Source organism: Danio rerio, chromosome 11 (genome assembly GCF_052040795.2).
Source record: "Danio rerio strain M-AB ecotype USA chromosome 11, GRCz13ab, whole genome shotgun sequence".
NCBI lineage: Eukaryota > Metazoa > Chordata > Actinopteri > Cypriniformes > Danionidae > Danio > Danio rerio.
The window spans coordinates 26,960,222-26,975,724 of NC_141031.1; the positions used below are offsets into that span (position 1 = coordinate 26,960,222).

The 15,503-nt window shown below is 34.4% G+C and overlaps 1 protein-coding gene across 3 annotated transcripts in view; it reads right to left on the minus strand.

The window, feature by feature from the left end:
- The window catches only part of mxra8a (matrix-remodelling associated 8a), a 28,810-nt gene extending 16,238 nt beyond the window's left edge, over window positions 1-12,572 (minus strand). Inside the window, exons 1-5 of one of the 3 annotated variants that reach the window (XR_015502024.1) lie at window positions 12,360-12,572; window positions 6,491-6,517; window positions 3,929-4,231; window positions 2,650-2,751; window positions 217-1,707 (exon numbers count right to left, since the gene is read on the minus strand). Coding sequence is in view for 2 of the 3 variants with exons in the window: in XM_087272609.1 (XP_087128735.1) it covers window positions 1,249-1,707; window positions 2,650-2,751; window positions 3,929-4,231; window positions 6,491-6,517; window positions 12,360-12,411 (943 nt within the window). In the remaining variant the exon portion in view is untranslated. 3 annotated transcript variants of the gene reach the window in all.
- Window positions 12,573-15,503: the final 2,931 nt, after the last annotated feature.

Consider the following 15,503-nt stretch of genomic DNA (forward strand, 5'->3'; position numbering starts at 1 on the left):
AGGGTTGGGGTAGGGGTAGACGTTAATAAAATACAATTAATGGGAAATTTAATTAAATAATTCTCATTAATTTCCAGCCGCAGCCATATGTAATCTATAGTGGATAAACCATGTGGATGGTTGATAACAGCCTTCTGAGCCTACCACTACTGACCCTACTGGCCTATATCTATCAGCTGATAACCACTGATAAAGCCCATTCAATCAAGTGGTAACATTCGATTCGGCTGCTAAGAATAGTGCCACTTATAGTCTGAATATTCAATAAACTAATAGATTGTCATTTCTCTCTCCAGTTTTTTTTTTCAAATACCTCAATTCACAGTGATTAGTGCAACTTTGTTCAGTCCTGGAAAAAAATATCAAATGTATGGTTATTAAATTAATTTACTATTTTGGACTTTTCAGGTGCATGATATTTCCAATCCAGGCTAATTGGAAATACATGTCTCATTTTTGAAAAGCATAAAATACTTTGCTCTGGGTACACATTCACTATATGGTGCTCGCTGTCTAACATTTTTGCAAATCTGAAATACATTTTGGGTACATTTTGTTGTATGTTTCAGATTCATGTCCCTCTTGTTCATGTCCATGAGAAGGCAGGGCTTGTTGTACAAATCATCGAGTGAACCACTGACCTAAGCCCAACTGTAAAACATGAGTTGTTTTTCTCTGTTTTTGCCCTTTGATGTGCTAAACGGACGGACGGAAGGGAATTTTGTGGCCTTGAGGATCGAGCTGTGCTTGATATGGATGGCTAAAAGATGCATAACAGTATTCTTCAAAAGCGCCAGGTGCAAAATGTTTGACCCTGATCATATAGCCTCAGAATAAACCCATTTTTTTGTGTTACTAGCAAGACGGAGATCAAGCCTGATCAACTTTCTCTCTCATTCAGAGGATTGCTCTTTAGTCAGCACCCAAATATTAACTATAAAGTTGGAGACCCTCTTTGCAGAAATTTTGGAAGCTCAGTCATATGGGGTGAGAGCACACCATCGGGTATTCAGCTACCCAGTCTATGAGGAGAGAGATGATGGCACGTCTATGAGCTTGTATATCATTATATATAATGCTTGTGGTTTATTACTCATTCATAATCTGTATTTTATGCATTTAATCATTATTAATCATGGTTATTAAAAGCCTTTTATGCATTCACATTGTATTTTGTTAATGATGCTCATAATTAGTTTTGTTAATAATTAGTTTTGTTTCTTATGAGAGTAAAGCTGTTTCTCTTACTTGGGTCTTCATTGGGAAGAAACTGAGGTTCATCTGTGGGCTCCTGAGGGACCGGAGGGCTCACAGTAAGCTGGAAGATGCGTCTCTCATGCAGGCCGCAGTAGTGATGGTGCAGATGACAGGAGTATATCCCCTGATCTAGAAGCTGGATGTTGGAGATGATGAGGGAGAAATCCCCCTGTGTGAATGCTGTGGCCGAAATATTCATCTTCTGCTGAACAAACAGTGGCCCATAATGACGCCTCTCCCCGGAAGCGTACAGGTCGATGAGTCGATCTGCACGGTCGTGCCGGACCCCCGGAGGCTGACGATCCCAGTGCACTACCTGTTGCTGATCCTCTTGACTGTTGCCCTCTGTCCAGATGGGACGGCGGTTAAAACAAGGGAGAACCACCGTGGTGCCCACCAGAACCACATACACTGCCTTCTGACCATCCCAAAACCGCCTCTCCTTACGAGCTGAGAGAAAACCACAGGTGGATCAGTGAGCAGCTTGAATACAAGTATGCATATATGTATATATAATGACTGTTTAAACATTTTGTGAAGAAATTAATGTTTGTGTTAAACTGGTCAAAAGTGACTGAAGATATTTGCATCATTACAAAAAAAAATCTGCTTTTATAATCCACAGAATACAAACTAATTATAAATAAAGAATCCTGTAAATGTATCAAGGTTTCTCTCGGTATATATTATTTATAATACAATATCCTGTTTCAAACTACTAAAAAATGTCAATAAAGATCACTTAGTTTAACTGTAAAGGTTTGATTAACATGTAATAAAACATGAAACACCTGTAAATTACAGAGCAGCTAATTTTATTCTGACATTTACTTATAAAATATGTACAAGAATAACTGATCATACAGACATTTATTATACTGTAAAGGATTGAAATTTTCTTGAACACTGAAAAGTGTAAAGGTTTGTAAAAGTATAAAGATGTAAAACAACAATTATTATGGGAGATAGACTTTTAGGTATGTCATTAAATTATTTTGTTCTAAATGCACAAGAATTTTGGGTACATCAATTATTTTTTATATTGAATTGTAAAAATGTATGATAGTCATTCATATTTGTTCAGGAAAAAACAAACATTGCACTCTAATGTACCATAAAGTAAAGCTGTATTACACCGTAATTTTTGATACTTGAAGACACCTTCAAATTATAAACGCATATTCATATATAATTTCTTTAAAAAGCCGGCGAATGGAGTAGAACAAAATGCAAGTGCAAAACTTTCTCTTCAAATGGTCTTCACATTCTTTCCATTCTTTGTTCTGCTGCCAGTTCCTTATTTGGCATGAAGTTGAATAGTCTGATCGAGAGGCAGGTTAAACGCCAAGAATGGCCAGACAAGAACCTGGATTATGAAGTAAATTTACCAACCTGATTTGGTGACATTGAGCTGAATTTTGACAGACTCATACAGGTGACAGTAGTGATGATGCAGGTTACAGGAGTAGATCCCTTTGTCACTCGTTACAACATCTGTATATAGGACAAAATCACAGAATGTATTTACACTACAAATACAATGAGATCAAAACCATTTTCAACAAAGTGAATTAGTTCAAAAACGTTTCAGACCCCATTTACACCAGTATTTAAATCTTATTACTATAGTTGTATATTGATTAATTGCTATTTCATTGATTATGCTACAATATTAAACAAAATTAAAATTAAGTATCTGATATCCCTACATTTTGTATGTGAAGTTTCAGCTCAAAAGACCAACCCAGGCTCATTCTGAAAACATACCCCTATATACATTTCTATAGAGCGCCAAAGTCGTCACAGGGGTTATGTTTTTTTTTTTTTTTGCAGTTTTGTTTTTCACGAATGCACCAGAGCCCTTTGAGTATTTTAGACCTCAAAATACTCTCGCGAGTGCCATTCGCACCATCTGTCTGACTGCCTGATCAATCGAATGACCTACCCTCCTCCTTCCCTAAACCCAACCAATACTGTTTTCAAAAGCACCGACTGACCCGCCCACTCATTTCCCTAAACCCAACCGACAGTTTTCAAAAGCAACCGAGAAAAGTCCTCGCCTGATTTTTCAGATTTTACCACATTCTCACCCAGTTATTTACTTGTTTTTTTTTTTGGGGGGGGGGGGGGGGGGGGGCTTTTGTTTATGTCTTTCCTGCTTTCTAGAACCATTCTTCGCAACTCCTCTCTGCTTCCGTCACTACTGGACAAACTGGTAACAATGGGAAAGCCATCCATACGAAGGTATTCGGTCAGCTGGTAAGCGCAAAAAGGAACAACGTCATACCGCCCCGTAGCGTTTGTTTTAAAGACGAAATGCAGCCATACGTATTTTTGGCTATATAATTTGTCATCCCCAGAATTGTTTATAGGGATATGTTTTCAAAATGAGCCTATGTTGCAAAATATCCCACAATAAATATTTTATAACTCTTTGAAACTGCCCCTTTTAGACTTTGAAATTGTGCTGTTTTGGTGACTGCCGCTTTAAATTCAAATGAAATGATATTGAGAAACACCAGTGCATCAGCATAGTAGCAGATTCAAAAACAAATTCTGTGTACAACAGTAAATAAACTTTAACTGATTTAGAACAAGCAGACGGTGAGGTAATGATGACTTAGTTTCCTTTTTTGATGTGAATCTCTTATGTTACCCAAAAGTGTCTCACCTTTAATTACCATTGAGAAGTTGCCATCTTTAAAAGCCGTTTTGGACATGCTAATACGTCCCTGGTTGTAGCCATTGTAGATTCGTTGATCTCCAGCAGAAAACATGTCTACAACCCTTTCCATGGCATGATCTGGTCCACTTCGAAGTAAATCCCAGTGCACGACCCGCTGACGGTCTTTTAGCCTGTCTTGTGTCCACACCATGCGCTGACTATGACACTGCAGTACCGCCTGAGAGCCCTGAGGGGCACTGATATTGTACATGGCCACCACCACACCACTGCCATCACTCTGACCTAGTGCTGAGACACAGAGAACCAGTTTTCCTGACATAGATTAAGTCTAATCAGAGAAAAACACTGTCATATGTGATTACACAAAGTAAACAGAGCAGGGCTGCTGCTATAAAGCATATGTTGCATCAAACACCAAACAGTACACTACTGTTCAAAGATTAGTGCAAAGATTTTAAAAGAAAGTAGTATTATGTAATATAACAAACATGTAAATGGTTTCATTTAAAATCTATTTTATACTAGGGATGAAAAATCTGTTTTCACCAATCTTCAATCTGGTGTCAAAAGTTTTTTTTTAGAAAATACAACAATATGAAAATCTAGTGCTAAGGAAACATTTCTTTCACTGTTAGGGGGGGGGGTGGGGGTTGGGGGGGGGGGCTGGGTGCTTGTAAAAGTTGTGAAATATATTGAAGATGTACTTAACTGTTCAGTTCTGGAATGCGGAGAAAGATTGCAGAAAGAGGAAGTATGTTTGAGTGCAACAGCCAATGGACTGCAGAATGACTGATACTGTAAGTGACATTATACCAAAACTCCACCTGTTAATATCTGTTGTGTATATATGTTGGAGTCAGGGAAATGTAAGTTAGTTGCGAATTTCCTGAATGTAATTCTTGTATTGCATTGGGGTAACATAACCCAGAGCTCTATTCTCAAATTATTAAGCATTTATTAAATTACTAATATTTTTGACATTGAAGAAAACTCTCTCCAACACGCATGGAATTGGCTAGATATTCCAACAAAACATATCTGTTAATTAAGAGCTGTGAGAATGTGTATTTTAACAAAACAAAAAATATTATGATCTTTATTTTTAGCTTCAACAAGGTTTCATGCTAATTTTTTTTAACTGCAGTTTAACAATGTGACTTTTACTGACATATCTCCAGATTTACAGATCATATACATTTTGGTATGAAAAAAGGGGCAAGGAGATTACAATTTTGTGTTTTGAGTGATTTTTTAGGTATGTCTGTAAAATAACAACATACAACCATTCAAAAAGTTTAAAGTCAGAATGAAATAAACAAATCCCTTTTTTTATCTTAGAGGATATAAAGTTAATAAATGTTTTATCTGAAAACAGTAACGTATTTAAACGTCAGGGAGAATATCTGTCAAGTGTGACTGGAATGCACAGCGTCATTAATAAAGGGGCATGGTCAGAGATAACAATAGCACAATACTCACAAAAACTAAACAGAGGCATGAGATTTTTATCTAGAAAAAAGTAGTCCATGCAGGAATATGTCTGATGGACAGATGAGAAAAAGGAATAGCTTTCACACCGGATTACGAAATTGCCAAATATCCAATAACCCATATGTGTCTATAAATGTTTTAATGGCCTCAGCTGACTTGTACAAGGGAGTAGTTTCAATAGAACTACGATCTAAGGATGACAATACACAATTCATATATCCTCCTAATATCAAAGTGTGCAAAGGGATTCTTCAAGGCGAAGATAACTGAAGTGAGAAACTCTAGTGTAAAGATACAAGATGTGCAGCACCTGAAACTACTGATACTGGAAGCCTGTGCTGGCATTTCTCCTGCAGTGTTGCTATCAGTGTGTGAAGAGTGGGAGAAGAGGGTTGCATTGACAATCCAACACAATGGGCAGCACATTGAACACATTTTACAAGTGGTCAGAAACTTGTAAAAACTCATGAAAGAATAAAGCTATGTTAAAACCAAGCACACCATTGTTGTTCTTGTGAAATTTCCAATACGTTTGATGTGTCAAATGACCCTCTTCCTATTGAAAAAACAAAAGTTGGATCCAGGATGGCCGACTTCAAAATGGCCACCATGGTCACCACCCATCTTGAGAAGTTTGCACCCTCACATATACTAATGTGCCACAAACAGGACGTTAATATCATATTATGTATAATGTTCCCATTTTATTAAGGTGTCTCTATATAAATGGCTCATCTGTTTATCAAGTTCACAGTATACTTAGTTTTTTTTAACTCAAATGGTTTGTAGCAATTGGTTTCCTCAAACGGTTTGAGTTGCCTTAACTTATTGGGTTTTACAGTACTTGGTTGGTTTGAGTTCTCTTTAATTATTAGGCTTTACTGTGCTTAAATTGCTTCATTTACTCAAATGAATTAAGTTCACAGTATTTTTGAACTTACATGGTTCAAACGGTTTGAGTTACCTTAACGTTTTAGGTTTTACAGTGTACTAATCCTCTATACAGCAGTATTTTTTTTATTATAACATTAGTTTAGGAAATAAGCAATCACTTACCAGGGCTGAAGAGAAATGAAGTCAAAACTGTAAAATATAAAAAACAGAGAGTTAGAATAATATTAAGAATAAATACACAGGCCACTTCATAAATTTCATCACAGGTGCACCCCATTTATCACAGTGTTTCCAGAAATCACTGTACGGACTCTCTGAACAATCAACAGACACTTCAACAATAATGCTAATCTGACAGATTGTATGTTTTATATCAAATTTAAAACTATCCACAAATGATTTCTGAGCATAAGAAAACACTAGGCATAATACAGGAAAAAAACCTGGTAAAACTCAAAGCCATCTGTGCAGGTTTCCCTATTTATATAGCAGTTCTTTGTCAACAAACATTCTGTGGAACATTGCAGTATTTTCCATCTGTAAACCTTATAACCTTATATTTACAGATTTTTTTATGAGTCTGTAACCCCCATGCCTCTTTATGTCTACAAAATGAGTCGAAAACACTCGCAGCAAGTCAACTACTATTTTGTAAACTCTGGTAAGACGTAGAAAATAAATATTTAACTAGACATTACCCAAGTCCAAATTATTCTCAGCCACTGAAATGTTTGTCAAGGTGAAATTCAAATCAACCTTAAAGGGACAGTTCGGCAAAAATAAAATATATCATTCATAAGCTATCTGATATATTCATGAATCAACAATTAAAGGTCAACTAATTGATTGTTTTTGATGATTAATCAGCTGTGATATCATATTCTGCAGTAATGTTGTCATTATAATAATTACAATAACAAATAATTAACTAGATGCTACATTTGTTAAGAATGAACAGTGTGTTTTCAGTCAATGTGAAAAGCATGCTAACTTAAATCTGATCCAAATGTTGAATTTAAATATTGTTACCATTTATTGAATCTATTTTATATCCAGTCATGCATTTGTTACCCAGTAAAGTTGCATGTCTAAAGGTAGTGGTTTGTAGCAATCCAAAACATAAAACAGAAAAACTATATTTTGTAAATTCCTTTTCTTTTTTTTCCTGATTATATAATATATATATATATATATATATATATATATATATATATATTTTGATTATATAATCAGGAAGTGTTATAAAATAGAAGCTAATAAAGCGTGTAATTACAATTGTGACCACAACAAAGAATAATAAATGTTGTAGAAATATTTTACATGGATTGTTCGATCATTTTTCCAACATTTACTTGCATTTGTTAATATTTATGATAATTTTAAAATTTGATAAAATCCACTATTTGTACATTTCTAACTATGTATGATTTGTGAAGACAGCTGTATTTTTTCATCAGATTTGTTAAATAAAGTTCTATCTGATTGATTCAGCGATTTATTTAATTATTCATTCGCAGAAACAGCTCATCCGAATGTAAAAAAAAAAGACTCACAAAAGTCTTTTCATCTTCGGGACACTTGGAAGAGAGTGCACAAGTTGTGATTTCATTTATAGTGTTGCTTGAGGGGCATTTTAGAGCTTAACTGCATAAATTCTTATTAGTTCATCTTATAATAATAAATAAATAAATAATTTATTTTGCATTTAATAAAGGCAAGAAATCAACAAATTAGTGAATAAAAATGACAGAAAAAACTTTTTTGAACTTTTGACTTTCTGAATTTTATGACTAAGGGAGTGGTTGGATGGAAAATCCCAGATTGTCTTGTATTAGAAGAGTCTGGGACAACAACCTCTGGCTTAGTCATAATAAAGCTATATACCAATCTTTTCAGCTCTTTTACAAAAACGGAAAAAGCATCACTGCACTCAACAACTGATCTTTGGGATGCAAAATTTATAAGAAAACGAAAAATAAAAGATCTCACTTGTATCTTAAATTTAAATAAAGTTAATAAATAACACATTTCTATAATATATATCAATAACAATATCAATTTATAGTTTAAAGTCTTGTTTAATTTACTTTTGATAGAAACTCTCAAGATTTTCAACCACATTTAATAACAGATCTTTCAAAGTTTCTCCAAAAGTGTGTTTATTCAGAGCAGCTTCTCCTTTAAGTAAATGTCCATGAGTCTGTGTCATATAGTACAACACACACTCACACACAAACAGACAGTCAGACAGGCATTTTAACGTTTCACATTCACATCCATATATTTCATAAAGATTTAAACCATAATACTTTTTTGCACAGCTGTCTTTAACAGATGTGACTACCATTCAGATGACTTAACCACTGGAACAGTAACCATTCACTGTCTGTACAATTATTTCCCAAGAGGCCATTCTTCTAAACCAACAGCCCAGTATTTAATGCTTTTTCAGACATTTAAGCTGCACAGCAGTGCATCTTTTCTACATATATGATGCTGTACAGTATGTCATAATGATTTTCCGTGAGAGAGATGAGTGGAAATGCTTTTGTGAACGACCAGCAAACCCTGAGGCGGGCTGGCAGTAATAAGGATGTGTTAGAAGCCAGAAAAACCACAAACATCAGGGTGAAAAGCAGAGAAGGAGGGAGAGGGAGAGGGTCAAGGGTTTGGAATCTGCTGAGGAAGCACTTTCAAATGCTAGGACTTGTCTGTGTGCTCATATACACTGATTTCATTCACATCCAAATAGTCATATTCACACTAATGTGCTGAGGGCAAAGCTACACCTGCACACGACACTGTGAACCTACAGCTTATATTCATTTCTCTGTCTTTCTCATGTTACGTTCATCACTCAAATTAAAGGGACAGTTCACAAATTGAATGCTCCCTTTACAGATACTTCCACACCCGCATGGCCTTATTTCAAACTTTTTTCTATAAATTAATTCAGAACTTGAAAATGTTAATATGAAAATGTAATCTAAAATGTCATTAATGTTGGTAGAGTGAGTAGGAACAAAGATTGAAATGCATTTTATTATAATTCAGTTTCTCGTTCCTCATGAAATATACTGTAGCTACATTTTCTGTAACTCTGAAGTCCCGGCTCAGAGGTTTTAAAGGAACTGAAAGTAATTTAATAAGGAGCTTTCATAAATAGTTCTGGACCTGAAATTAGCTAGTGTTCTCATTTTCTGCCCATAGTACTCAGAGAAGTGTTATAGCAGTTTTGGATCTTTCCTGTTTTTGTACAGTATATTATAATGTATATTTATGTATTAACTATGGATGCTCCGATCTATCAGCCACAGATCGGTATCGGCTGATAATCACATTTTATGACTCAATCGGTACTCGACCAATCTGGACACTCTCATGAACCAATCACAGGTGTTAGTTTACACACAGATGCTAGATGGAGAGCAAAATATTGGAATGTGTTCAGACATTTTTTCATATAGAAGTACTGAAAGTTTTTTACAATATTTCTAGTTCACTAAAACCTAACTAAAAAAAAAAATAATAAAAACTTTTAAATTATTATTTTTAACGTAGATATTTAATAATATAATTTTTTGTAATATACTTACTGCAATAAACAAATATTAATTTATAGGTGTGCATTTTAACTTCTTATGCATCAAATATGCGCTCAAACTTTTTCTTGATAGAGACATGTCGAATTCTTTTCCCCTTATTTGCAGTGTTTCTAAATTGCTTTGTCAGTTATTTTTCTTCACAATATTTTATTTGTTTTATGTATTATTTTCTGTAATGCTGCTTCTGATCATGACATGTCCACACTAAACGGTAATAAGAGACATGTTTAGGGGATTTTATGGAACACGCTTCATTTATTCTTTTAGGTAAATGAGATCACTAAATCATGGAAAATGTGCTTTATGCATTATAAAGCTTAAAGCATTATTCTGGATGGAAGAGAGGAAATTGGTAACCTCTGTTGCTTGATATACATGGCGCTAGGGCTGTAATAAAAGTCGTCATTTAGAACTTATAATTGATTTCTCTACCGTGTGTGTAGTCACGTGACCCCACTCTGTTAATGCTGAATTATACTTATTATATTATGATTTATACTTATCATATTAATATGATATTATACTTCTGCCAAGGGCATGGAACAGTCTGGCACCGCCTTTGTATACCTGCTCATCCCTCAAAAAATGTATTTATACATCACAACAACACTTAGCACTAGCTTTGTGATTAGTCAGTTTGGTAGCGGTGGTGCAAAGAGCTGCGTTTTAGGCAATGTGTTTTACTTTCAGTTGTTCAATGTTGATGTTCAATAAAGAAATATAGAAATAGTGCGTGTTTACTTCAATTATTCAAAAATCAAGTTATCAACCCTACTTTCAAAAATCTTGTACTTGTGAGCATATGCACAAAACTTGTCAGTGAACTATGAGGGCAGAAACATAAAATAAATAAATAAATAAAATAATAGTTTTTTAATAGCAATTGAGTTGAAATGTTTAATTAATCAAGATTTAGATTTTAGGCCAAATCGCTCAGGCCTACATGGAGCACACGCAGCATTCTATTATTTATACACACTAGGTTACGGATTTGTGCCACACTTGTAAGTTTTGCTCTGAAAGAGGAGAGTTAAAATACGACGTCTCAGACGTTGAAGGTTTACTTTTTGTTTTATTTTGTAATTCGGGGAAGAGTTAAATTGGTTGATTAGTTGATTTTTGTTTCATTCTTTTCTTTTGTTTGGCACAGTCCCATTCCCTTTGTCCTCCTTAAGTCTGTTAAACTTGTATCTTGTTGCTCCTCATATATTATTAATGGCACCAATAATTACAACTGGCTAAATGTCGCACTTCGATCATTAAAAAGTAACGGAGGGGAGGTTTTGATTGTTACCGTGCACATGGCAAAAAAATCTCTTGAAGTTCAATTCTATTTTGCAGACCTGGATATTCAATAGTCTTTAATAGCCAAAGTGTGTACATAAGTCTCTTGTTGTCTTGACCTGTTTAATAAGCATAATCATTGTGTAATGGCATATTCAGCTCAAAATACAAAGAATAACAAAAATGGCTAGTGTGTTAATTTAATATAGTTAATTAAAAAGACTGGACCAGTTCAAACAAGGGTTAGTTTGCAATTAAGCATCTTATTGAAAAATAACTATAAAAGTGGCCATGTTGATAAACAAAAATGTAGTTAATCATAAGTCTTCAATATTAAATCAAATTGTGATGAGCTGTTGTTAAGTAACTATAAAGCTTTGTTTTAAATTAAACCTTAAGCCAAATGCAGTTTGTGTCACCCTGAGTCATTGCTGAGTTGTAAAGTGCAATTTTCTTGACTCATTCCATTTCCAGTGACCTCCAAAAGTATAAGCTTTGGCTCTTGATGAACTATCATTGGATTGCACACTTCAGCAAAATGAGAAAAACAAGAGTAGACCATCAAAAGCAAACATCTCACGCTCACAACCTGAATCCCCCTCAAAACAACATAAAAGTCTTTGCCACATCTGGCAATGATTGCAAGGAATTTCAAAAAACTGTTTTTTATGCAGATTCTGGGGCTTGTGTTATGCAAACCTGTTTGTTTAAAGCAGAAATGTTTCTGTGGGTTACTTCAAAACAAAGGCATCAAAAGTCTTGGACACACAGGTATAAAAGTATCTACACCAGATGGTTTTGACTTTTGGGTCTGGGTCTCAGCAGTGCAAAATACAGATTGGAAAACCATTACATGACATTATAAAACGTTTAAACGAAAGAAAATATTCACAAACATGTACAATGACTCTCAAGAGGCATGCAAAGATATAAATCTTCAGGTGAGGGGGAATGACCTGACATATTTTTGTACAGTACAGTTTTATCAATCAAACACACACTTTGCTGTGTATCAAGATTTCGTAAAAAAATAAATCTAGACAATGTTTATTAATTTTTCATTCTTCTACCAACTGTCAATGTTAAAAGAACTTCAAAAAGTGTAAATATCAACAAATACTTAAATGCAGGTAAATACTCACGTTGAGTCAAGAAAAGCGCTCGAGCGCACAATGGCACTGCCAAGTTCATCATGTCCGATATCCTTTCAGGTCAATCTCTAGTAGTGCTAAAAACTTCAAGTTTCAAGTCGATTTAGCAGGCTTTGTTCACCTGACAAACTTATCCCTCAAAAGAAGGCTTGCTCTTAGTCGACCAGCGACATCAGCAACTTTGACGGCGGAGGAGGCAGACTCGACTCTGCTGCTCTATTGACCCAGCTTCAGTATCCACACTCCCTCCGCCTGCTCGCCCCCCTTTAAACCCCAACAACAAACTCTTGAGCTGCACTGTCTTTGTTCACAGGTTCCCAGCAGATCATTAGGAATATAAAAAAAAAATGGCCGAACTCAAAACATAATAAGAGTGACTATTTCTTGGACTATTAATTGTCATGTTCATTTCTTGATTGAATAGGTCTATTTCAATTGGTCGATCAATATGAATCACTCATCAAATGTGAATCAATATGACTCATCTGTCTCTAGCAACGAAGAACGTTCACAGAACTTTGAAGAATGTTTTAGAAAAAAATCATTCTTAAATGTATGAACATTTGATGTATGAACAGTTTTTGTCATTAACAATATCTATCAGATCTCGTAGTCTTGTAGCCTTAGGTCCAATTTATTGATTCTCAAAATCATGATCAGCAATGCAGCGATTAGCAAGAAAGCAGCTTAATGCAAAAATAATCAGCGTAAATAATGTGATTAATAATTAGTTATAATATATGTGACCAAAATTACATAAAATACACATTAAAAGAAATGGTTTGTTAAATATGATATGCCATAACCTTCCATATTAGTTGTGGGTTGTTGGATTTGCTTCAGGATAGTAGGTTATTCAAGTTTTTTAATCCTGTGGCATAAGGCATAAGTGCCTATTTAAATTAATTTTGCATTAAAAAAGCATTTTGACTTGCATTTAGATTTTGAAGTGTCTACACCACTGTATCCAATTACCCACATTTCAGCTCTCAACAATTTGTGTGCATGACTACAGTAATTATATAATTATTTCCATTTATTCATAATTATTTCTAAATAATTATTTCTAAAACAAACATACACTTTCAACATTACTTAAACTGGGGCTAGCTTAAAAAATATGCCTTTGTATTAAAAAATGTCCATATTGGTATCTTAAAACAGTATTTTAGTAGCCTACCAAAAGGGCACACATTCGTCACTATAAGCTTTTGCAGCTATATTTCGGAGTGTAGATTACAAATTTATGTATTTTTTTATTTATTCATTTATTTTAACTTCTGATAAAAAATATAAAATATAGTAATTTTCCCCACATTTACACCACACTATTGTAAGAAAATATCAGCAGTTTTAGCATCACCTTTGCTTGACATGACAAAATCTAATAGTTATAAAATAAGCCTGATCCCAAGCAGGTTTGAGCTACCAGGCCTGTTGCTATGACAACAGCTCTTAGATTAATTTTGAAGAACAAAACTATTCTGGACCATGTGAATTGTCAAATCATCAATAACCAAATCCAGCTAAACGAGTAATCCATGTACGAAGAACGGACCCCAGTAAAAGAAAAAGACCAAAAACAAACTACTAAAGATGAAAGACAAATAAACGACCTTGGTACAAGTGTGAAAGGTCTATTGTACTCTGCTTTAAAAAAAAAAGAAAAAAAGAAAAAAGAATGTATTGACCATATTTGAGGAGAGGGTAGGCACACATATATATATATATATATATATATATATATATATATATATATATATATATATATATATATATATATATATATATATATATATATATATATATAACCAATATTTTAGATGTGGCACAAAATTCTATTATTATTATTATTTTTTTTGATAGTGTATGACAGAGATGTATGAGGCCTAACGCCTGGTATTAATTACAGAAAGTGCCCATGGCTTTTTCATCAGAGTGTTGGTGGTGTGTTTACAGGCTTTGCTCACAGCATGTAATGAGCCAGAGTGCAGACTCAGCTCCCGCAATCAGCAATAAAACTCTAGGGGACAAACAATCAAAAACTCAAAGAAAAAATGGAGACGTGGGTTTTTTATGTTACTTAAAAGGTGAAAGCAAACTCGAAGATTCCTGATTCATGATTATTTTTGACACATTGACTGCACATGCCATAGACTTGTATTATTGACACATTAGATATTTATAACTGCATTTTTTTATGAATATTAAGAAAACTAAGTGCCTTAGTGGATTTGGCCTGGTCATTTTTGGGTTTACATAAATATGATAATGAGGGGGGGAAAAGAATCCACTACTACACATTTTTCCATCAGCTGAGTAAACAACAAAGGGCAAGTTTAAAAAGTAGATCTTTTCTGCCACCTTCTGGTTAAGGGAATATCGCCGTTGTAGCTCAACAGTTAACAGGTATGATACTGTGATATTTCTATATTTCCATGAAAACCCATGTTGCACAACTATTAAAAATGCTATTAAAATGAGAAAAGTACATAAACAATTAAGACTATAAATTTGTTGAAAATGTACAATATCAAATATCAAAACAATATTATTAAAATGTGATTTATCTAAACAGACCAAATGCAGATAGAGCAACAACAGTTTATTGTTGTTATGAAGACTTCATCAGTTAAATTGTTGACTATTTGACATTTAGGCTTGACATTTAATACTGTCAAGTATACATTTAAAATCTTGTCTCGATGCAAATTAAGTTAACTCAATGGTTTCTACAATTTAAAGTTGATTGAACATAAAACAATTAAGCCAGTGGTCGCGATTCCTGGAGGGCCGCAGCTCTGCATAGATTAGCTCCAACCATCTCCAACTCACACCTGCTTAACAGTCTATAGTCTTGAACAGCTTGATTAGTTGGATCAGCTGTGTTTGATTAGGGTTGGAGCTGCGGCCCTCCAGGGATCGAGTTTGAGACTTATGAATTCTTTTCATAGGTCTCCTCTGAACTGAACTTAAACACTAAAAACTGAACTACCCTGATTCAGTTACTATGACCATTTATGTGAAGCTGCTTTGGCACAATCGACATTGTAAAAGCGCTATAAAAATATAGCTCAATTGTATTAAATTGAATTGAATTAAGCTGTCCCCAAAAACCAACAACTGTGTTGTTTT